General features: G+C 44.3%; 1 protein-coding gene across 1 annotated transcript in view; it reads left to right on the forward strand.

Moving 5' to 3' along the window:
• gabrb4 (gamma-aminobutyric acid type A receptor subunit beta4) overlaps positions 1-23,547 on the forward strand; it is a 60,890-nt gene extending 37,343 nt beyond the window's left edge. The window contains exons 4-10 of the mRNA XM_066645131.1: positions 2,399-2,619; positions 9,638-9,720; positions 13,709-13,846; positions 18,170-18,322; positions 19,237-19,493; positions 21,102-21,191; positions 23,096-23,547. Coding sequence (XP_066501228.1) covers positions 2,399-2,619; positions 9,638-9,720; positions 13,709-13,846; positions 18,170-18,322; positions 19,237-19,493; positions 21,102-21,191; positions 23,096-23,449 — 1,296 coding nt within the window. The 3' untranslated portion in view covers positions 23,450-23,547. The remainder of the gene's footprint in view (positions 1-2,398; positions 2,620-9,637; positions 9,721-13,708; positions 13,847-18,169; positions 18,323-19,236; positions 19,494-21,101; positions 21,192-23,095) is intronic.
• The last annotated feature ends 2,083 nt before the right edge of the window (positions 23,548-25,630 follow it).

Below are 25,630 nucleotides of genomic sequence, written 5' to 3' on the forward strand. Positions count from 1 at the left end.
AATATTTTACTCCCAGCATTCCCATTGGTCCATTATTCACACAATGTGAGGGAGTAGTAAAAAAAAATCAGATATAGGGCTTTTTTCAGTAAAATATCAGCCTAAATGTGGAAATAATGGCATTTCTCAAAATGTTGATTAAATATAAGCTTTTTCTAAATTTGTTCTTAGTTAGTCACAAAAAACAGCTAAAAACAATAGATATTGAGACATCCAGTCGATGCATCAGTACACTCTTAAAAATAAAGGTGCTACAAGGTGTCACACAGTTCCTGGGGTTGGGTGTTTGAGCCCTGCTCCGGGTGACTGTCTGTGAGGAGTGTGGTGTGTTCTCCCTGTGTCTGCGTGGGTTTCCTCCGGGTGAATGTCTGTGAGGAGTGTGGTGTGTTCTCCCTGTGTCTGCGTGGGTTTCCTCCGGGTGATTGTCTGTGAGGAGTGTGGTGTGTTCTCTCTGTGTCTGCGTGGGTTTCCTCCGGGTGACTGTCTGTGAGGAGTGTGGGGTGTTCTCCCTGTGTCTGTGTGGGTTTCCTCCGGGTGACTGTCTGTGAGGAGTGTGGTGTGTTCTCTCTGTGTCTGCATGGGTTTCCTCCGGGTGACTGTCTGTGAGGAGTGTGGTGTGTTCTCTCTGTGTCTGCGTGGGTTTCCTCCGGGTGACTGTCTGTGAGGAGTGTGGTGTGTTCTCTCTGTGTCTGTGTGGGTTTCCTCCGGGTGACTGTCTGTGAGGAGTGTGGTGTGTTCTCCCTGTGTCTGCGTGTCATCATTCGGGATGGGCCTTCTTATCTTCCTGTACTCATTCTACTGTGGCACCATCACTATGAATACAGTCTGACCATACAGTTCAGATCTAGTCAGCTGCAGTGGGAACACATCAGGATTAAGAAACCAATCCAGTTGTGTGAACATGTGTTGCAGCATGAGCAAAGCCTGAGTCAAACTGTTGACAAAGGCCCAGAAATTAAGGGAGGGAATATGGACCGTAAAGTGGACCTTTACCAGATTTAACGGTGTATACGACATGTTCCAGGCTCTGGAAGAGGCATGGCCCACTTTGTTCAAATTCATTTAAACCAGTGTTTCAATTAGTGCTGATATGGAATAATGAGAGCCTGAAATTCTCCTTTAATTGATCATTTAACTTCATCAACTAACGTCTCTGAGGGACGTGGCCTTGTTCCTTCAGCGGAGCCTTTTACACTTTATTATTTCACAGATAAAAAAAATTACATTTGCATTCCTATGGAACAAATACAATTAATATTTTCTAGAAATGGATAAATCATCATTTTCCTCAATTGTGTGTTGTTACATTGCAGTTGTGAACTCACCAGCTTACTGAGCCGAGAGCTTCATAATAGGATACAGGAAATACCAAAAAAAAACTGCCCAATTTTGCCATTAACCCTTTCCTTCAGTGGTTAGAGTGACCACCATTTCCATTTTCTATTAATAACTTGACGTGTCACTGAAGATGTTTTCATACGTCATATGTAATAGATAAAATGTGATTAAACAAAGGACATTTGTAAATTTGTGTTTTGTTGGAGAGATTAACACATGATAAACACGTGTTGATTGTATTTAACATTCCTCTGATTAAACAAAACAGAAATTACTGATTTATACCACTCTGCACAGCATGAATGTGCACATGCCATGACTCCCCTTTCAGCGGGTTTACACCAGGATAAAACAAATTTTACTGCCAGAGTTTTACTGAAAAGTGTTGGAATTTATACAAAAAAAACTATGCAGCCATAAAGTCTTGTCTATACAAGGCTCTTACATCGTTCGTATCAAAATGTGTGTGTACTGACCTAACTCCACAGCACTGGGCTGACAAAGAGGGGAACTGTTGTCTGTGTAGTGATGGAACCCCATGTAATAGATATGGATTCATTTGGACATGGGGTTGTGATACAGATCTCCAGAACCTCCCTGTGTCTGTGTGGGTTTCCTCCAGGTGACTGTCTGTGAGGAGTGTGGTGTGTTCTCCCTGTGTCTGCATGGGTTTCCTCCGGGTGACTGTCTGTGAGGAGTGTGGTGTGTTCTCTCTGTGTCTGCGTGGGTTTCCTCCGGGTGACTGTCTGTGAGGAGTGTGGTGTGTTTTCTCTGTGTCTGCGTGGGTTTCCTCCGGGTGACTGTCTGTGAGGAGTGTGGTGTGTTCTCTCTGTGTCTGCGTGGGTTTCCTCCGGGTGACTGTCTGTGAGGAGTGTGGTGTGTTCTCTCTGTGTCTGCCTGTGTGTGAGACTTAAAAACAGCCAAAGTCACTCATTTTATGGATTATTTAGAAATGATTGAACATTCAAAAGCTGATCAAAACCAAACCCGGTAAAATATGAAAATTCAAAATGATTTGAAAAAAGAAACGTATGTCTTTGTCTTCTCCCCATGTCTCCAGGACTACACCATTACCATGTATTTCCAGCAGAGCTGGCGGGACAAGCGGCTGGCCTACGTGGAGATGCCGCTCAATCTAACCCTGGACAACCGTGTGGCTGATCAGCTGTGGCTGCCGGACACCTATTTCCTGAATGACAAAAAGTCTTTCTTACATGGTGTGACGGTGAAGAACCGCATGATCCGGCTCCACCCTGACGGCACAGTCCTCTACGGGCTAAGGTAAATATCACGGTCATTTCACAGCCTTTACCTGCAGCGTAGATGACTGCAACTGCCTTTGTGGCAAACAACTAATTATAGTAATGTGCAAAAGTCTGAGACCACCTACAGGGGGCAAACATATCGTAGTGTCACTGTCCTTCATGCTACACTTTGAAAGAGTTAAAGGTGACATTTAACCGTGCCGCACCAAGCTGAGAGTTACATCTTTATCTCATTAAATCACCTCTGAAGTTTCTTGTCCAAGTTTTGGTCTTGAGCGGAAAGAGAAGGTTTCATTTGGGAGAGCAGCTGACTTCACGGCTTGGAACGACAGGTTGTCGTGTCTATGAAAGGCATTCTATTTGGGGTGTGTTAACAGCTTCTGCTACCAGTTCACAGCACAGCAAGCCCTTGTGGAAAAGGAAGCTGATAATGGTATTAGGTGCAGAAGGTGGCGAATGGGATCACATGCCTAGACTCTGCCTTTTTTAGGTTCTGCTTCTGCCAGCTGTCATGAGCCAGAAATATCCTTCTTGTTTTTAACAGCAGTGTTATCACTTAGAGGTATTTTCCTCTGATGAATGTTTTTCTATCGGTAGCTTTTTTCCTTTTTTTTTAATGTGCAATGTTTATTTAACAGTTATCCACTTCACTGTTGTAAATAGAGGAGAGGCGATTGCTCTAAGACTGCAAGAGAAGCTCATCTTCCCCTAAAATGTCAAAAAATAAGTGATCAAATATATACTGTTGTGTACATGTCACTGAATAAATATGCACTACAACGCACTCAACTTTTGTTCAGAATCAGCTTCTTATCACTGGTAAAGACACGGCTTTCCTCCCAATCATTCCCGCAGCTTCACAGTGCTTTAAACAGTGGGAACCCTGAGCGTCCACAGAGTTCAAGAGCGAAGCAGCGAAACGAGACGAGTCATTGGATAAATGCTGGGCTTTGTCCCGCCCATCGGACGCTCAGCGTCTCTGGGGGTCTACGGGGCAGTGGGCTGGCCTCGGCTGGCCCGGACGCTCAGCTTCTGCATGATGATTGGATGATCTGTCTGAGGCTGAATCCCTTTTTGATTGACAGTGAAATGAGCGAATCAGCGATCCTTTGGTGTAAAGATCCGTGGGAGCATTAAATTTTCATTCTGTTCTGAGTTGAACCGGAGATTTTCTAAGTTCTCTTAGCGGAATTTCCTTTGTTAAAAACGACTAGCGACAAATCGAGCTTCTATTTCTGGTGGGTTTTTTGTAGCTGCTTGTGTTTGGAGACTGACTTCTATCACTCTTTCTGACTTCTATCGCAGTTTCTGTCCAGCGGGTGCTGCTGAGCCCCTCCACCGTCACAAAGCACTCACAGGCGGACACACTTCACATGGGCCAAGGCCGTTTAAGCCTAGCTCTGCTGGCCATTGAGAGGACACTAGTCCAGTCCCTGGAAAAGACGCCTTGTTGGTACGACAGGGTCACAGATCATTTTCTTAAAAACGAACGGAGGGTAGAATTTACGTATAAATAAACCCACACATTTTATGATGTAGGCCGAAATTGAGCTTCCCCTCCTTAAAAGACCAGCATCCGCCACTGCCGCTCCTGTGGTTGGATGTTGTTGGTCGGTGGACTGTTCTCAGTCCAGACACTGAGGGGTTTAAAAACTCCAGTAGCACTGCTGTGTCTGATCCACTCTACACCAGCACAACACACACTAACACACCACCACCACGTCAGTGTCACTGAGAATGATTCAACCCCCAAATCCTGTCCACCCCATGGTGGTCCTGCAGCTGAAGAAAAGCTGGAATACAGTCTGTAATTGGAGAAATACAAAGTGCTTCCGCTGATAAAGTTGGCATGTTGCCCATCAAAAATGTAACATGGCGTACCACTGAAACTAACACTGACACATCGTGAGTCCATACATTAATGAAATGAGAGACTACAGAAAGAACGAAGGCATCTCTGGGCAGGCCCTGGTCCTCACTGCACTGTGCATTAACCTGGGGTTGGCGAGCCAGCCAGGGGACTCAGAGTGTCCCACTCAATCAGCCCATCAATAATGAAAGATGACAAACGGTTTCCTCTTCCACAAGGCTCTGGCACAGGTGGCACCACAGAGAAGGGTGAGGAGGAATAAGGCCGTGGCTTGGGAGTATTTCTTCCCTGAGGTCTTGGTGAATAGAAATGTGAAAGGCTGAGTGGGAGGGGGGTGTTTGGCTTTGCCCTAGCAACAAGACCACCATTCCAACCGCATCCCAGAGACTAAGAATAGCTATTGGCATTTTTTTTAATCACTGCATTACTTATTCAGCCCAAACATAAATGTCTATTAATATGTAATGGTGCTCTGCTTTGGAAAGGGGATCTCATGAGCTATTGCCAGAGCCATAAACCCTGTGTGCGTTTTCAATCACGACTGAAGCGCTTCATTGGTGTGGTCTGCTAGAAGAAATGATTATTGCTGCTTTATTTTAGTTATTCGTTTATTTATTGAACACTCTGACCATTGTCTGATGGAGTGTATTTGAAGAGGTTTCACTTTCACGGGGATTAATCCACAGTCTTTCTGTGAATACCACTTCATATATCACAGCAAACATATTCATAGCATCACAATTGTTAGATAAAGTAAGCATCAGCAGAGGGTAACAACGTTAAATATAGAATGTTGGAGAATTATTAGCAGTTTAAATGAAATATATTCTGAGATAAACCTTTTTCATGTGTTTATCTGGAGCCCACCAGATTTTAGAATAGTCCCACGCCCTCGTCTGTGTCCCTCCAATCACGGCTCATTATGATTTAAAGAGCTCATTACCATTTAAAACAGGGGTCACCAATCTTTTCCACAAAGGGAAACCGGCCGTTCTGAACAGGGCTGTTTAGACGGGGGGGGTGGGGCTGCTGTGGGATTTGATTGTTGTGGTATTAAGTGTGGATCCTCACTGGTGATAATGAATCCATGAAATATCTTAAATATGGATATGAATATGTTAAAAAATGATCAGGAGGCTGAGCAGTGAAGCAGGCAGCTGTTACCTGATGTAGCTGGTAATAACTGTTCTATTCCATGGGTTTTGACTTGTCCAGGGACTTTATGTGCTGGGGCAGCACTGGAAGATGTTCTGGGTTTATGTGTTCGGATGTTTGTTGCAAAGAATTGAGGTCTTTCACCACTGCAGACAGCTCCGTCTGTTGAGGTTAAGGCCAAGTACCACTGTTAAAGGAGAACCCTATACATTAACTAATATAGAGAAAATATGCTCAGTTCTCTGGACATCAGCTCAAATTCACCCACAGACAGTGGAAGTGTGTCCAGTGTTAACTTGTTTTTTTGTGAATTTTCTAGCGGCTGATTTTCTCAGGGCGGTATGGTGGTGCAGCAGCTAGTGACTCTGTTACAGCTTCAGAGGCCTGGAGGTTGTGGGTTTGAGTCTCACTCCAGGTGACTGTCTGTGAGGAGTGTGGTGTGTTCTCCCTGTGTCTGCGTGGGTTTCCTCCGGGTGACTGTCTGTGAGGAGTGTGGTGTGTTCTCCCTGTGTCTGGGTGGGTTTCCTCCGGGTGACTGTCTGTGAGGAGTGTGGTGTGTTCTCCCTGTGTCTGCGTGGGTTTCCTCCAGGTGACTGTCTGTGAGGAGTGTGGTGTGTTCTCTCTGTGTCTGCGTGGGTTTCCTCCGGGTGACTGTCTGTGAGGAGTGTGGTGTGTTCTCTCTGTGTCTGCGTGGGTTTCCTCCGGGTGACTGTCTGTGAGGAGTGTGGTGTGTTCTCCCTGTGTCTGGGTGGGTTTCCTCCGGGTGACTGTCTGTGAAGAGTATGGTGTGTTCTCTCTGTGTCTGCGTGGGTTTCCTCCGGGTGACTCTCTGTGAGGAGTGTGGTGTGTTCTCTCTGTGTCTGCGTGGGTTTCCTCCGGGTGACTCTCTGTGAGGAGTGTGTTGTGTTCTCTCTGTGTCTGCGTGGGTTTCCTCCGGGTGACTCTCTGTGAGGAGTGTGGTGTGTTCTCCCTATGTCTGCGTGGGTTTCCTCCAGTGCTCCGGTTTCCTCCCACGCTCCAAAAACACACATTGGTAGGTGGATTGGAGACTCAAAAGTGTCTGTAGGTGTGAGTGTGTGTTGCCCTGTGAAGGACTGGCGTGTTCCCCCTTGCGCCCAGTGATTCTGGGTAGACTCCCCACCGCCCTGAACTAGATAAGGGTTACAGACTATGAATGAATGAATAAATGGTTTTCTTAAAAAAAAGTTGGAAATTAAATAAGCAAAATAATTATGGTAAAAAATAATTACTTAGTCATTAATAATGAATAATAATACTATTAATAATATTAAACCAGACAGCAATATTTACCCTGCAGTTCGAGGTCTTTAAGAAACAAGGGGCCTCTGTGAACTTGGATTGTTCCTTTGGTTCCACAGGGCAGTTGCATTTGGAAATGTTTCAGAGCTAAAAACAAGCGCAGCTCTAAATGTTAATTATAGGACGCTCACAGTTAAATGCACAGAAGCCAGTGTAATGGCTGCATTACTACGTTACGCCTATGCTCCATTACCTAATTTAACTCCACAATCGGCAAGTATGGCATTTGCTTGCTGCTATTGTCTGCAGGGATTAAACATAGCAGCACATTCCCAAATGCCAGAATATGTTCATGCTTGAGCTGAGAGTTTACAACAGACCCCCCACACCTCAATCCACCCCCGAGTAACACAGTGCAAACATCAGTAATGGAATTACGCATTTGACAAATACTTCACTGTTGTTCTACACTTTCTCAATCAACACAGGTGCGTCTGCAACTAAAAGCTTCTTGCTTCTACATGCATTGTCCGTTTTACCAGCTCCACTGACCACAAAGTAGCAATTTGTGATGCTACAAATACAGGCTGTATTTGTTGCTCCGCATACTTGATTAACCCCTTATACCCTGTTCTTCTGAGTTCAGGAACCCCATAGGAACACCACAGAGGGTGTTGACTTATTCTTAGTGCGGTATGACACTGACATTGTGTCTTACTGGTGCGAGTGGATCAGGCACAGCAGGAGTGATAGAGTTTTTAAACCCCTCAGTGTCACTGCTGGACTAATAATAGTCCACCGACCAAAAACATGCAGCCACCAGCGTCTACAGATGAAGGACTAGAGGACGACCGAAACACACTACCACACTACTGCAGCTGTAAAAATGATCCCACACCTAAATCGTACCTGCTCTGTGGTGGTCCTGACCCTGTTAACTGACTTTAATTTACTAATATCCATCAGTTTTAAAGCCCAAATGGACCCGATATAAAAAAAACATCTTGGGAGGTTTTAAGAAGCTAGTCACAAGTCAAGAAATACCAGCTGAGGTGAAATCAAACATCTGGACTGGGGAGACAGACAGAGACGGAGAGACTGGAGAGATTGGGAGTCTCCAGCTATCATATTAAGAGGCAAATGTGATGATATCTTGGAGCAAGTGGAGGAATTAATGGAGTGTTAAATGCTTACTTAATACGCCTCCTGATGAAGTAAGCCCTGGGTGCTGGGGAAGGGTTTACCAATCAACAGCTCACATCCAGTCTCAAGGTGCCCACCCGCAACCGCCAAGAGAACTGAACAGGTTTAGACAGGCTTCCCTGTTCTGAAGGCTTTGTAACGTATGCTGGGGGAGCAGCATTGTGTTGTGGTGGTGTTCTCTTGAAATTTGCATGCAGCGTTACTCAGGATTTCAGCTTTCCAGCCAAGACTGTGTTCTGCTTTGTCTCGTGATTCCGACGTCTAAAAGTATTTGATATGGAATTGCCGTGTCTGCTGTCAGCAGCTGTTACAGTAATGTTCGTCAAGATCTGAGTGACTACACTAGTGTTTAGGTGAGACACACTACTGTACACAAGTCAGAAACCGAAGTGCAAAGGCGAGATTGATGTTTCCCGAAACTAAACAGCTAGCAAATGCATGCAGTACTGTGCAAAAGCCAGAGAATCCCCAAAATCCTCGCAGTGAACCCACCCACCTGTGTTTGATGTCCAATCAAAATGGTGACCAAGTACAAATTTCATTAAACATCAGTAGAAATTTTCAAAAGGCATTCAAAAGAAGGTCACTAGTTTGATACATTATCAGAATTAGAATCACTTTATTGGCCACTGCAATTGCACACAGAGGAATTGGTTCTCCGCATTTAACCCAGTTTGTGCAGTGATACACACATACACACTAACGAACACTAGGGGGCACACATGTCCAGAGCGGTGGGCAGCCCTACATTCAACTGGTGGAAACAGCAGTCTCCTCTATCAACATCCACAACAGACGTGCCCTTCAGCAAGGCACCTAACGCCCCAGCTGCTCAGGTCAGGGGCTCTGGAGTGGACAGTGGACATTGTCCTGAATTGCAGCAGCTTCTTTGTTGGATTAGCAGATGTTCTACTACGTTGTGTCTTCTAAGTACCCGCTTCTTGATGGTGCTACATCCTTTCACACCAGTAGTGCTGAGCTGTGTACTCACAATGGAAGGTTGGGCAGATTGATCTGAAGCAAGAGTGATGCTCTGCCTTTCAAAGAGCTTCCTAAACACGTTCACGCTGTAATACATCAGGGGAGAACCAGAGCTTTGTGGGTTTTACTATGTCCCCTATCACTTTAGAAATGATGCTCAATGCTTTCTTGATAATGATCAAAGTCCACTAGTAAAATCCAGAGCTGCTGCAGGTACTGCAGAGGCAGCATGCTGCTAAACAATCCCACCCCTCTCTCTCTCTCCTTTCTCTCCCTCTATTACTCCCTCTCTCTCCCAACCTCCCCTCATCAGAAAGAACGACAGGCTCTATACAGCACTCGTCTACCAATGATTGCATTTCTCCCCCTTTTCTTCTTCTCCTGGCACACGACAGTGGCTGCCAAACATTACTCATTTAGAGATTCACATGGCGCAGTCAAGGCTAAGCTACAATTTCCTAAAGGTTACCAGGGTAACAGTCTCTCTCTCTCTCTTTCTCTCTCTCTCTCTCTCTGTCTGCTCTTCCTCCCCCTCTTCCTCTTCTTTGCATTTCTGTTTTTCTAGAATAACCACCACGGCTGCGTGTATGATGGATCTGAGAAGATATCCCCTGGATGAACAGAACTGCACCCTGGAGATTGAGAGCTGTAAGTGGGCCAGTAAAACACACACACACACACACACCAGGAGTGTTACTATAGAGGGAGACTAAGAGCTATGTCCATCCTCATGACGTCTACCTTAAATAACTTAACAATAACTCTCTTCATCATATGTAGCTTAGTGGCGCATATTACCATGACAACATTACATTTACATTAACCCCATCCTGCATATGGGGGGGGCGGGGCTTAAACAAACACAAACATAGGAATAAAATAATACCAATCAATTACAGCAAGAAAGTGTGGGAATCATCTTAAAGCAGCAACAGCTGTTTGTGTGGTAATGGTGCCCCATAGTGGACAGCTTCAAGCCTGCTAAACATGTTTGGGTGAGTGAGTGTACACGTTTTCTACTCAACCCTGTTTACAATGTCTCTAGGCCTAGTTTGGCTCACAGCAGACTGCAAAATGGGGCCACTAAAGTGGTCACTGTCACGGAAACAATAGGAAGGTACCCTCAATGTTTCATCAGCATCAAAATCCCTGACTGTAGCTTTAAGTTTTCGACACTCTGAGTCCCTCAGCCGGCCTCCTTCCTGAAAAACAGATGGCCAAGTTCGAGCCTGTCTACCTCATTTCTTTGATGTCCCACCGCAGCCCAGAGAGACCTAGTGTCAGCAAGCATGATCATTACACTCATTTACACCAATCACCCGTAACTGCAGTGTTGCCCACCCAGCCATCGTGGCGCTGGTGGTGATAAATGCTCAGAGAGGCTTTTCACTCAGGGGCCAAGTGGCAGCATTGACAAACTGAGGTAAGATTGACTGCCCTGGCCGCTTTATCAATGAGGTGCCCCCGTACTATTGACCAGCCAACCCCCACCCGCCAGGTGGACCTTGTCCATCACCACTGCAGTACTGCCACACAGACGAATGGCCAGCGAAGGCATTCAAACAAATGCCTTGGTTTGTTTTCTGACATGCTAGCGGTAATTGTATGAAATTGAATTCTTAGCTTTATCGTCTGCATCACCCTCTCCATCCTATAAGCTCCAGCCATCACCATCCTGTAGAATCTCTGACCGTTTCCATCTGAGGGACTCTTCCACACCCTCCACCTCCTACCAACGTTATCCTATAGAGCCTCCTAATTTCTCTCCATGGGTTGCAGTCAACTGTTTTGTTTTGTTTGTTTTGGCGTGGGGACCATGTTGGAGATCAATTGTGTGAAGCACTGATGTAAAAAAGAAGGGAAAGATGTATACACTTCTTATAAACGTCAGCATTTCATTACCTTTTTATACTATAGGATTCCATTGTGTTGCATAAAGAGAAGAAAACGATTTATTCACTGTTAGCCATATTAGCATTTTGCTGGGGTCAAATGGGGTCAAAGGAAAACAGAGAGTTATTTAGGCCTAGTTTGGCTCACAGTAGACTGGAAAATGGGGCCATTAAAGCGGTCACTGTCACAGATATTTATTTATACACAGGCCATAAGCTTCAGTAATCATGGTCTTTCACTCATGATTGTGACTGTCTGCCTAAATTATTTCTCAGGTTTGGCTTAAAGTGTAATAAAGTACTTCTCTTTGAGAGGTTTTCACGCTACAGAAGACAAGGAATCCCAAATGTCTCTACACCAGTGGTGGGCAAACTAAGACCCACAGGCTGTTTTATCCGGCCCTCTCAGTATTTACAAATTTGTCTTAAAACCGCATTAATTTCATGTTTTTTCCTGCAGTTGGTGTAGACTGCGATACACCAACAGAAACAAAGATAAAAACGAATTACAAAATCACATTCACGCAGAAATGTTCACATATTTAAATAATTAAATAACTAAATTAATTAAACCTCCACCTCTCAGCCCGCCGATCAAATTTAAATCCTAGTGTGGCCCTTGAGCTGAAATGTTTGCCCGTCCCTGCGCTACACCCTCCATAGGGCACAGTGTAGGTCATAAAATAAGGGTTTCTGCACAATCATTTTTTAGTCAGCTATAAGGTTCACGTTTCCCTGTCAAATTAGTGTCTAATTACTCTCCAGGTTGTGGTATATTTTATTTTTTTCTATTTGTGATGTGCAGTATGTAGGGAACATGGTGTAGCCTTAGCTCCTCTACTGACACAGACGAGCAGAGCTCTGTTTCCGAATGTGATGTCAATAAATGGGATCAATACTTATATTTCTTTAAATTTAAATGAGGACTGAAAATGTTCATTCATTCATTCATTGTCTGTAACCCTTATCCAGTTCAGGGTCGCGGTGGGTCCAGAGCCTACCTGGAATCATTGGGCGCAAGGCGGGAATACACCCTGGAGCGGGCGCCAGTCCTTCACAGGGCAACACACACACTCATACATTCACTCACACACTCACACCTACGGACACTTGAGTCACCAATCCACCTACCAACGTGTGTTTTTGGACTGTGGGAGGAAACCTGAGCACCCGGAGGAAATCCACACAGACACAGGGAGAACACACCACACTCCTCACAGACAGTCACCCGAAGGAAACCCACGCAGACACAGGGAGAACACACCACACTCCTCACAAACAGTCACCCGGAGGAAACCCACACAGACACAGAGAGAACACACCACACTCCTCACAGACAGTCACCCGGAGGAAACCCACGCAAACACAGAGAGAACACACCACACTCCTCACAGACAGTCACCCGGAGGAAACCCACGCAGACACAGAGAGAACACACCACACTCCTCACAGACAGTCACCCAGAGGAAACCCACGCAGACACAGAGAGAACACACCACACTCCTCACAGACAGTCACCCGGAGGAAACCCACACAGACACAGAGAGAACACACCACACTCCTCACAGACAGTCACCCGGAGAAAACCCACGCAAACACAGAGAGAACACACCACACTCCTCACAGACAGTCACCCGGAGGAAACCCACGCAGACACAGAGAGAACACACCACACTCCTCACAGACAGTCACCCGGAGGAAACCCACGCAGACACAGAGAGAACACACCACACTCCTCACAGACAGTCACCCGGAGGAAACCCATGCAGACACAGGGAGAACACACCACACTCCTCACAGACAGTCACCTGGAGGAAACCCACGCAAACACAGAGAGAACACACCACACTCCTCACAGACAGTCACCCGGAGGAAACCCACGCAGACACAGAGAGAACACACCACACTCCTCACAGACAGTCACCCGGAGGAAACCCACGCAGACACAGAGAGAACACACCAACTCCTCACAGGACTGAAAGTGTTGAAAGAAACAATTAAACTGTTTAAACATCACCGTTTTTATTTGAGTTGTGTGTTTGAGTAATGAGTGATGACCTGCAACCTATGGATATCCATTTTACCATCCAGTAAAACCTAATACTTTCCACCAACTCCATTATACTCTCCATCATATAGATTCTGTCTCCTAAAAACGATGACTCTTAGATACTGGGTGCTCCGGAGAGATTTTCTGACTGGTCACTCATCTCTACCGGCCCAGCAGTGGGGCTATGGACACTCAACCCCACCGTTGTAAGAGAAAATGATTAAAAAGGGATGAATTCTAATCCAGGCGGAGAAATGATATGACCCTTGACAGAGCGCTGGCACACTAAGGGGCGAGAAGCATAATTAAAATATGAAATAGGGCCCAGTCAACCCAGAGCCAAGCTATATACAGTGCCTGAGAGCTCCAAGAGAGCAACATAAATGCTCCAGTGAGATGTAAATGGGCTTGGGGGTCTTGTACATGGCACTAGAGGTCTTTAGAGTAGATGTTCTACTGGATATACTGTAGTATGCATGGCTATATAAATACACAGCTATGACTTAGGATTACATTCTCATACCGTATTCATTCATCTTCAGTCTGGTCAGGGTCATAGTGGGTGGGGTTCCGGACGCAACTGAGGAACACACACTGGACATGGGTGAGGGTCCCCCACTGTCATTATCGTTATATAACCTGCAGATGATTGCAACATCAGGCTTCATTGTGTCATTCCCCTCTTTCCCTGCAGATGGATACACCACAGATGACATTGTGTTCTTCTGGCAAGGAGGGAAGAACGCCGTGACGGGGGTGGACAAACTGGAGCTGCCGCAGTTCTCCATTGTGGAGCTGCATCTCGTTTCCAGAGAAGTGAGGTTCACCACAGGTGAGGAACAAGACGCTCCCCACTCACCCACTGGGAAGTGTCTGCCATTACAGGACGGAAATACAATAAGCCTGCTCCACTGCTGCAGAAAAACTTTCAGAAGCGGTGTACAGCTTAATAAGTTCCAGCTCCAGTGCTCATTGATTCTCCACTGTTGAAGTACTGATTGTCACAGGTAATGGAATCAATAACAACACTAGCAGAAATTAGCCTTGAAGGCCCAGCTCTAATAAATATTATTAGAGCAGAGGTATTCAGGCAAACTTCAGGTAGTGTCACTCCCACACAGCCGCAGGGTCTCAGGGTCAGGGGTTCAATCCCCGCCTCGGTCCCTGTGGTCTGTGAGGAGTGTGGTAACTTTAAGCCTTGTTTAGTCATAGTATATTTGGTTGTTGTTGTTTTTTGGGGGATTAAACACAGCTCTGTGCATCACTTCAGACAGATCAGTGGAGTTGATTAGTTCCTTGTTGCACCGTCCAGCTCTTCCTTGATTATTTCATTGGCCATGCATCCAAATAGCATTTGAACCTCTTCAAAAGACCATGAGCTGCCTTCGTGAGTCGAATAAAAACAAATGTGGTCCCTGCTGGAGCTTGGAGATTTTACACATAGCTAGTTTGTGCTGTGTGGAGGTCTGCATTACATTTTTTAGACAGGTCTCTCTGGCCAATCAGATCTCTGTAAGCTCATGATTGGTTGATTCCAGTGTCAGTAATGTTCATAGGTAATTTCAGCTGTAAGGCCATCTGTTCAGCTCCAGAAGTCCTAAACAATGAGTGACTTTACACCTTGATAAAACAGTGAACGATCCACATTGGGGTGACTGTCTGTGAGGAGTGTGGTGTGTTCTCCCTGTGTCTGCGTGGGTTTCCTCCGGGTGATTGTCTGTGAGGACTGGGTGTGTTCTCCCTGTGTCTGCGTGGGTTTCCTCCGGGTGACTGTCTGTGAGGAGTGTGGTGTGTTCTCCCTGTGTCTGCGTGGGTTTCCTCCGGGTGACTGTCTGTGAGGAGTGTGGTGTGTTCTCCCTGTGTCTGCGTGGGTTTCCTCCAGGTGACTGTCTGTGACGAGTGTGGTGTGTTCTCTCTGTGTTTGCGTGGGTTTCCTCCGGGTGACTGTCTGTGAGGAGTGTGGTGTGTTCTCCCTGTGTCTGTGTGGGTTTCCTCCATGGATTGGACAATAAAAAGTGTCCGTAGGTGTGAGTGTGTGAGTGAATGTGTGAGTGTGTGTTGCCCTGTGAAGGACTGGCACCACCTCCAGGGTGGAAAAGTGGTTACAGATAAAGAATGAATGAATGAAAACCAAATGGACCCCTATTTGGTCAAGTTTGTGCTTAAGGTGGGCTTCTGGTGCAAAGTGGATGAAGACATAAGGTTATTGCCTTGCGATGCTGTGCATCAGTTAAATTGGGGAATGTAGCTATCATTTAAAGTGCCCCTGCCCTTGTGTGATCCTGTTTATTTGTATTTAGCGGGAGGCTATGGAATGAATGTGAGTTAAACATGCACAGAGGACTATTGATTCATGAGGTTCACAGGGAGCCTGACTGGGTCATCTCTCATTGCATGACGCTCGCAGCCAATTGCAGTTTAACCAGAGGCTTGATGAAGTCCCTTCCATCTTTCTTTGATAAACTCAGAGTTGAAGCCTTAGACATGGCAGTTCAGCTGATGTTTGTGGGAAGCAGAAGAACCGCAGGGAACAGGAGTAGATAACTCAATGATGCAGATATGAATAATCAATAAACACAAGTGCCAATTTATTTCATGTGCCAAGATTCGGGACAAAGAGTCCTGAGCTTAATTTTGGTATTAAGAAAGGTCGATATTTCAAGTCGTTAGGAGCTTAAGATATTGAAATTATTTGGGAAACACTTCAATATAAAAGTTCTAATGGCCGTAAATGGATGTGTATTCTTACTTTATTAAGCAATAACTGCAAATAATTAAGCTGTTTCACAGGCATGTTTACTAATGTGTTATAAAACATTAGCTTCATGTTTCGATATGAAGCTAAATCATATACAGTCATTGTGTTTGTCTGTATTCATGCTAGTGTATCTTCTACAACACTTGCAGAATACATTCGGTGTGTTTTTTGTAGAGAATCTTTTATATATTTTGCAACGTCCAGAGCTGGTTTGTCTTGAGTTTCAGAAGGAAAAAGAACTGTATCTGCGTGTCATCAGCATAGCTGTAAGAACAGCTTTTAATAGAACATCAAAAGATAAAAATAAAGGCCCTAATATTGAGCCTTGCAGAACTGTAACAGAAAAGTTAAATATTGTTTTCCCGATTTAAATTTGAAGATAGACGAGTCATGGCACATGTATGTTCATGCTGCACAGAGGGTCATGCATCAGAGAGCTACCATGTAGCCTATCACCATATAAATGATGGACAAGGATTCTTTATTGTTGGATGCACTGTGTTTGAGTATGAGTTTATTCAGAGCAGGGTTTGGAGCAGTAAGGGTTTATCACAGTTTTGTTTAATCAGAGTTGGAGTAAACAATACATGTGTTAATTATATTCCTTGTGATGTGTTTTGTTGTTGAAAATGTGCTTTTGACTCCAACAATAATATCATGGAATGTTTACAATTGTTTAACCACTTTTATTACGTATCAAACACAAGCAGAGAACAGTAGACATAACAACAGAGACCATGACCATTGTAGAAAAGGGTTAAATATAGGTGCCTGTAATCAGAACAATAATAATAATAATATAGATATGTTTAAAATGATCATTCTGGGGACAACTCTTGGTTTTCCCAGGAAGTGGGGAATGTCTCCTAGAACAAAGGGAAAGTACAGCAGTTGTTTTGTATTAGCAAACAGCTAATGCTAATTGATTGATGTGGTTAATCTTTATTTATTTATTACTTTATTTATCATTACAATTATAAAGCACTGTCCTAGACACCCAATGATGCTTATTAATTATTATACTAGGCAAGGCCAATAGACATGGTCTCAAAACCTCAACCCAACTGTCGCGATTAGCGGAGGGGACTGACGGAGGCGGACGCACTTGCTAAAACACAGTGATTTTAATTCAACAAAAGATATAACAAAACAAAGACAGGCAACTGTGGAAACAACAAGACTAGGAACTTAAACAGAATGGCATGACCTGGAATGGAAACAACATGACTTGGAATTGGGACAACACGAAACAAAACGACTTAGAAAACACAATGAAACGAAACGACATGACTAGGAAACACAATGACTTGACATGGAGCAGGAAGGAAACACCATGATATGACTAGGAATAAGAAAGAATCAACACGACATGACTGGGAAAGAGAAAGATACAAAACGACACGACTTGGAACATAGCAAAACAAATGACCGATCAAAGGAAGTGACACAAGGGAACTTAAATACATGAACAGACGAGACACACCTGAAACAGATAAGGAGGGTTAAGGACAAGGAGGCGGAACAAAGGCGGGACATGGGAGGAGACAAGGACAATAACAGACAGAGCCATGTGCAGAGAGAGCACATGGCGGGGAAAACAGACATGACAGGACGAGGGCATGACACCAATCTTTCAGGACTTTAGAATAGACAAGGTATCCACTAACCCCTAAACCTCATTTCTTTTAATCACGGACTAATATTGTTTATAACGAATGCAGCTAGAATTCTCATTGAATCTGGATGAATGTGCTTCTCCAGTACTACATTTCCTCACAGACTGTGAACTGAATGGTCTGATTAACAGCCAAGATGTAATTCAATCCACTGTAATTAAAACGTAATTGAATATTTTCTCTGGAATAATTTAATCCAGTTGTAAATATGCAAATGACCTTGTGAAGGCATAAATACACTATAGTCCACATCCGTACCTATGGTCTGTGTGCTGTGTTAGGACCAGAGACACCCTATTGTCTTCAGTCATACAGCACACAAGTCTTTAAATACAGTACATAGTGAGGGGACAGTTTGTCCCGTTAAATGGCTTTTTCAGCTTTTCTCAGATTCCCTTTTGGTGATATTTAATGGACAAAAAAAAGGTGTTGGGGCGGAATAGAGAGGGATCAAGGAAGGTAAAAAGCACTGTGGTTTTTATGTGGCAATTCTCAGAGGGCTACAAGAGCTGCCTGCTGAGAGGGGACTTTCAGAAAACAAAACCTGCCACACTGGTGACTTTCAGCCATGTTTAACAGGAATCAGACCTGTCCCCAGGATAGAATCCATTGCTTTGGGGGATTTAAATGCTCCATTTAAACAAACAAAACAGCTGACCTGCTCACTGAGACCCTCTGCTTTTTATCAGACTAACACATGCTCCTGTCTGCTCGTGCTCAGGTTCCTATCCCAGGCTCTCGCTGAGTTTCCGCATCAAGAGGAACATCGGCTACTTCATCCTGCAGACGTACATGCCCTCGATCCTGATCACCATCCTGTCCTGGGTCTCCTTCTGGATTAACTATGATGCCTCCGCTGCTCGGGTGGCCCTGGGTAAGATTTCGCAGACCACAGTTATATGGTATTAAGCCAAAATACATATTATATATTGTAAGTTTTAAACAAAGGCAGTTATCTTGTAGACCACCAGAACCGTGGTGGGATACAGCCCAGAAATTATGTGTTTTATTAGTGTGGACGTGCACTGATGTTGGTCAGAAGTTCTGGATAAATAGATAAAAAACACCATTCCAAAGGAATCGAATGATGGTCCATCTTCCAAAGAACACAGTCCCACAGCTGGGTGTTGAGTATGTTGAGATTAACGTCATGTGCAGCTGCTTTAGATTGTTCCACGTTGATTCTAAACTTGCCTACAGAAATGCTAGAGCACTTGCTTATATCCAGGGAGCCTTGGATACACTACATGACTTTTAAAGTCTGGACAATTTATTAAGACTCTCACGCTACTCGATTATTTCTGAGACTGGAAAAATGTCAGGCACAAACTACACGGCCGAGGGATAAACCGCTACAAAACTGGAAACTCCTGAAGCAGACATGCCACTTGCATTCCCTAGGAGACATGGATAAACATGGATTTACACCAACTCATTGTGATTATATATAAAAAAAAACAATGTACAAACCTGGTCAGAAAAATCTCTACACACTACAGAGGGAACTAGACCTTAGTAGAATAGCACATACTAGAATAGCTATGTTCCACCTTAAATGGTTTACAAACATTAGCGGTAGCATTAGCAGGCTCCACATTTCTGTGTCATTTAAGGTGGAATGTAAAATTAGAACAAAGTAAAGACTGTTATGGCGTGTTCTGTGGCCCACTGTGTTGTTTCTCTTACAGGTAATACTGTTTTTTGGGGACATGTACATCTTAAAACCATGTAGCGTAACCCCAGCTGTTGGAAACCAAGAGTCTGACAAGAACGTTTGCTCTCTTCTAGGGGTTACCACGGTGCTCACTATGACAACCATCAACACCCACCTGCGGGAGACCCTCCCAAAGATCCCCTACGTGAAAGCCATTGATGTCTACCTCATGGGCTGCTTCGTTTTCGTGTTCCTGGCCCTGCTCGAATATGCCTTCGTAAACTATGTGTTCTTCGGAAGAGGACCCCAGCAGCAAAAGAAAATCAACGAAAGGCTCAACAAAGCCAACAATGAGCGCCCCCGCTACGAGGACAAACGTCTGAGAGAACAGGTGGGTACTGACCTCTCTGATACTGGGCCTCCGTCTCAGAAGTTCAGTTTATATCTATGGACATATCAGTAAGGAGATGGAGCAGGTAGAACAGTCCAATATCATGTTATAGATGATTCATGACAGCTACCTACTGAACCAACCGCTTGGCTAAACCCCTGCAGATGCAGGTACCATTGCTTATTGCTTCTCTATAACCAGTGGCTTCTTTCATTTGATCGAGGCTAATTCCTCATCGTTACACTGCAGCCTGGTCTCAGGGTGAATCTTGTACATATCCTACTAAAACTCACAGAGCCGTTTTAGCTAGGGATGTAAACACAGCGTTGATACCGTTACATTTCTGCTGAAATATCACAACTAACTCGAAGTGAGAGAGAGAGAGAGCGCTCCTGTTTTGTCTCCTATTTTAAGCCACGAGCTGTTCCTCTATTAAAAGCTTCTGTGCTGAAGCTCTCCATGAAACCTTTACTCAGCAAATTAAGAGATTACACTTCAAAAACTGGGGAATTTCTGTGTTATTAATTAAATTTCTTTCAAATCAATTGACAGCACAAATATATATAAAAATTGTGATTGTTCACATGAATTTCTGGCAACCCATCGTGGACAATCAAGCATAACATTTTCCCAAACCCTAGCCTTAACATAAAACCTACCCCTAAACTCCAAAATGTTAGAAACATGAGCTTGTTTAATGCTGTCACTAAAGTCATAACCCTAACCCTAACCCTAAAGCTGAAATTGTACTTTAATCCTAAATTTAACCATGAATCTAAATCTAAGCTTCAAAGGCTTAGAATCGTCTGGGTTTTGTGCTTGTTTAATGCTGTTGTTAGCATCTAACCCCAAAGCTAACACTAAACCTAACCCTAACTTCCCAAGTTAACCTTAAACCCTAAACGTAACTGTGAAACGGACTCTATACCAATCCTAAACCTGACTGTCCGCTCCAAAAGATGGTGTTCGGTGTTTGTGTAATGCTATCACTATAACAACATAGTGTTTTTTAGATTTTGCAGCTGAGAGTTTGGATTTGATCAGTGAAACAGCGCCACCAGTGGACCGGAGCTCACTTAGTGAAAAAAAAAGATGAAGCAAAGCATATGAATGTTAACAAATGTTTGGGGTGCTCTTTTAGTAAAATATGTACAACATTTTGGAGATCCCGCTGTAGATTGCTAAGGTTCTAGAAAGCTTCAGTCTCACTGCTGCAGTGTTCCAGGCGAATACTGAAAGCTATGGCAGTATCTTATGGATAGCAGCAAGAAGTTAGCAGTCACATGTTCATTAAAGAAAATCAGGAGTCGCCAAATAAAATATTGTCTCGGGTGGCTTTTTCTTAGCCTCAACGTTTCCATACTTCAAACAAGCGTGGAGCAACAACAACTTCTAAAACGAGGGACAAGTGACGCAGCAGTCAGACTGAATGAAGCCAGCTGTCTCGGTTTGAAAGCTAATGTGCCGTGCTTTATACAAAGTTTCCTTGTTGACCCTCATGTTTATGCATAGTTTTGTATTTTTAGAAAAAAAAAGTGTTGCTTGACTGTCAAAAAGTTTCTTCTGGGCCTTTTAATGTTCTTTTCATCTTTCCTTTCACATCGCAAGGACTCCATTTCAGCGCCGTTTCAAACCAACACCCTCAGGTCATATACACAACGAAGAAATCTGTATCTCGAGGAACAAAGAAAAGTCGGGGTACATGCATTTAGAACTCATAATAGCTGCAAGACTGCAAGATTTAGGTCATATTACAATGCCATTAGCGAATGTGTTGTGTGTGTGTGTGTGTCTGTGTGTGTCAGCCATTTTGTTTCTCAGACGACCCTTTCCTGGAAAGTAGCGGTGGGCAACATGACAGTGTTTTCGCACATATGTGCCTCAATTTTCTCACCAGGTTTCAGCAGATATGAATTAATAGTCATCGGCTATTCCACCTACTAGCGAGGGGGTCCTCCAATCATATGATGCTGCCAGGCTGGGAGGAGGAAGGCTAGCATGTTCTTCTTCAGAGTCATGTGTAGTCCCATTGCACCTTTCCGAACACGTCACTCAAAACCTCAGCACTTATGGTGTTTTTCCACTGCATGGAACCTACAAGACTGGACTCGGCTTGGTTTTTTGGTTTTCCCCCTGTACAAAAATCTGGCGCCTGGTCCCTCGAACTTGGTACTTTTTTAGTGCCGGGTTCCGACCGAGTCGAGTAGGTACTAAATGTGAGGTGTAAGCCCTGCAGAGTGCTGATTGGTCAGGGAGACAAGTCTATCACCAAGAAATGTAGAGCTCCAGCACAAACCACTGTTGTAAAACCTCAGTTACAGTAGCTTTCACTTGTATTTTTATCAGACTGACAGCGGTAGCTAAAAGACAAAAACCGAGGGGTTTTGAAGAGGTTCAAATGCCCCTTGGGCCAATGACCAACAAAAATCTCCAGCAAAAGCCGAACATGCAACAAGTAAAACTTGCAAACACACAATAAGTAAACAGTGCATCACTGGCTCCATTTCACGGGGAGCTGTGCTAGAGGAAAAGCGTCAGACTTTAAGTGAGTAGAGCTGTGCCGAGTCGAGTCGAGTAGAGCCGGACTCGTGGTGGAAAAACACCATTAGAGGGAGACACCACTCTGTTAGATAACAGCACATGCCCACTTTGGCTAGCATCACTCTGAATTAAGGAGACCCACCCATTATTTGTGACATATAATTGGATAATCCTGTAATCCCAAATAAATTCATGAACCCAGCTATATGTAGTAACTACTACCAACGCCAACCGGCATCAACATTGTGCATTTTATAAACTCCACTGACCACACAGGGGCACTTGTGGTTCTACAATTACAAACTGTAGTCTATATGTTGCTCTGCATAGTTTGTTAGCTCCCTTTAATTTTGTTCCATTTTGTAAAATGTTCCACCATGGAGCAGACATGATTTGGCTGGTCGACCAGTCTCAGTCTCTCAGTGCTGCAGTGGCACTGACGTGGTGGTGGTGTGTTATTGTGCTGATCATAAACAGCAGTACAATTTATTTTAAGGAGCACTGTGTCCACTCACTGTCCACACCCACCTCCATGGTCCACATCGTAGACGTAAAGTCAGACACAGTAGCCATCCTCTAGTCCTTCATCAGTGACACAGGATGCTGTCGGCTGGATGTTTTTGGTCGGTGGACTGTTCTCAGTTCAGACACTGAGGGGTTTAAAAACTCCAGCAGCACTGCTGTGTCTGATCCACTCTACACCAGCACAACACACACTCACACACCACCACCACGTCAGTGTCACTGCAGCGCTGAGAATGATCCACCACCACATCACACCTGCTCTGTGGGGGTCCTGAGCGCTGAGGAACAGGGGGAAAGGGGGCAAACAAAGTATGGACCACAGCCTTTATATGATCAGTGGAAAGTTTTGGCTGTATATGTGAGTTGTGAGAACAGAGGTACATATGAAAACCATATTGCCCACCTCTATAATATTGTTGTAAATGTGACATCCCATCCCCATTTGCATTTTGCATGTCCAGTATTGAGGCAGTTATGTACAGTTATGTCCCTGTGACCCCTGCTGACCATGTCTTTGTCGGTCTGATCCCGTGAAGGTGGACGCTTACGGCAACATCCTGCTGACCACCCTGGAGATGAACAACGAGGTGATGCCTTCGGACGTGGGCAGCAGTGTGAGCGACTCGCGGAACTCCGTCATGTCTTTCGACAGCTCCGGCGTCCAGTTCCGCAAGCCCATGGCCTCGCGGGACGGCTTCGGCCACCACTCGCTGGACCGCAGCGCCATCCGCAGCCGAGCTAACTGCCGGCTACGGAGGCGCTCGTCCAAGCTGAAGCTGAAAATCCCCAACCTGACCGACGTCAGCACCATTGACAAGTGGTCCAGGGTGATTTTCCCCATCACGTTCGGATTCTTCAACCTTATCTACTGGTTGTACTACGTGAATTGATCACGCCTCCTCCTAGGAAACATGGGCCATATTTTGAGAGCACATTTAATTGGCTTTGATACGATTGAGAAAATATGTATACACATATAGGGAAAAAAAAAGGTTCATAAATATGTATATGCATATTTCTATATATTATATTTCTATATACACACACACGTGTAAAAATGAAAGGACTTTTATGATGTAAAAAAACAAACAAACAAAAAGTATTATATAGATTGACTTGAATGTTTAAGAATCTGCGCGAACAAACCTTTGAAGCATTTGTTTTCTTTTCTTTTTTCTTGTGTAATTACAAACAAAAATGTACAACCATGAAACCCACCTCCTCCTCCTCCGCCCCTATATTCAACAGCCCCCTCCCCCTCCATGAGGGTCTGGAACTTAAAGACTGCATGATATTTTTGCTAAACGAAAGATTGCGAGATACAGCAACAGCAACAACAAACAAAAGCAAGGACACGTCAGAGTGTCTCATCTGCTTTTTATCGATATACACTGTAATCAGCCTTTCCCGACTGCAGCTGTGGCTTGCGTGCTTTTTGGGTGCTGGCCGAACAGGACACGTCTCTCTCTGACCCCACAGACCACTCCCCCCAGACCCTCCTCCCCGCTGCCTCCCATGGAAAGAGACTTACGGAATTGTCCATTTCGACACTGTACAGCAAGCTCTTTTGGATTATGTGTTGTTTCCCTTGATTTTTGCGAGAGACCTCCTTTCTCTTTCTCAGACACAAAAGCTCTGGTCAATGGTTTACACTGGACGGCCATCCCCGCGTTTAAAAAAAACCACTGAGTCCTGTCCAGAGTCTTCTTTTTTCGTTTCCTTTGCTCATGATGATTTTTCTCTGGAGCGATCAACTTGGGTGGGGGTATATATTTTTCATTCTGGTTCTAAGGATTCTGACTACTTTGGTTGCTATTCCTTTGTCTTGAAAAATGCTGTGTTTCATGGGGGAGAGTGTTATTTAAACATAGTTCTAGAGTTAGCGCATTGCTAGATAATGAGCCACAGATATGCATCCCTCATTTGGTTTCTTTTTGTTTTTAAATTTGTTGTTTTGTTGGTTTCGTTCCGAGAAAAGGAAAAAAAAAAGGCTTCAAGTGTACATTCACTCAGTATCCCTCATTGACATGGTTAGATAGTATAACTGTACACTTGCTTTCTCCTTGGTCCTAGTGCAGCTCATCTGTTTTGTAGATACAGCATTCATTACGCAGCTTTGTGTGGTCTGAGGACACGAGGGGAACATGGTGAGCTACAGTCGTTGTCAGAGCTTGGATTTGAAGTAAGTCCATCAAACTATAAGATGTTGTAAAGAAAAAAGAATATTGTGTATTAAAAAACGAGAGAGATGGTATCTGTTTATTTAAAATTTGTTTCATATTCATATTGCGTCGAGGGGTCAGCCCATAGTGTGACCTGATATCGTATGTAGTATCTCGCTCATCGTACTGGCCCATCCCGAGAACGATTCACGCTGTTGTTTTTCGGTTGTAGTTTCTTGTTTGGGTTGGTTGTTCTTTTCTTTTTTTATTTATTTTTTTTTTCAGATCCTCTAACGTGCCTGTCTGAAAATACCTGAAGGAGGTGTCCTCAGTCAATCATTGAAGTATACGAGGGTTAAGCAGCCCTCCACCTTTGACCATTCACCTTACTGCAGACCCACCCACAGCCCTGATGTTATGCATCTTAGGATTCAATCCCAAAGACTGATGACATCAGCATGATCAGGAAAAAAAATACAAACAAACAAGAGCTTCTGAGTCTTTTACTGGGCAAAATGAGATGTACGATAAAAGCCATGAACTGAAGTGACAACCAAAAAGGCCTATAATCCATTTTATTTCATTAGAGTTTCTGTTTTCTTATCTCTGTACCTGTTTCACGACTAGCTGTTTTAGGGTTTCATTCTACACGTCACACTGCAAGGCCTTCGTCAGACATCTGTTCATCTCCACATGATCACAACCAGCCTGCCGCATGCGCTAATCGCTTCAAAATCCATGCGTTCACACGCCTACCACCCTTGGTTCCATTCAGTCCACAATCTCTCCAGGTCCGCATGTTCAAACTGCTCCTGCTGCACATGTACACAGACACCGGGTGGCGTCAGTCCAAGAGAAAGTACAAAATGCAGACTGCAGGATAGTTTTTAGCAAACAAGAGTCCAGTGG

Source organism: Hoplias malabaricus, chromosome 15 (assembly GCF_029633855.1).
Source record: "Hoplias malabaricus isolate fHopMal1 chromosome 15, fHopMal1.hap1, whole genome shotgun sequence".
NCBI classification, from domain to species: Eukaryota; Metazoa; Chordata; class Actinopteri; order Characiformes; family Erythrinidae; genus Hoplias; species Hoplias malabaricus.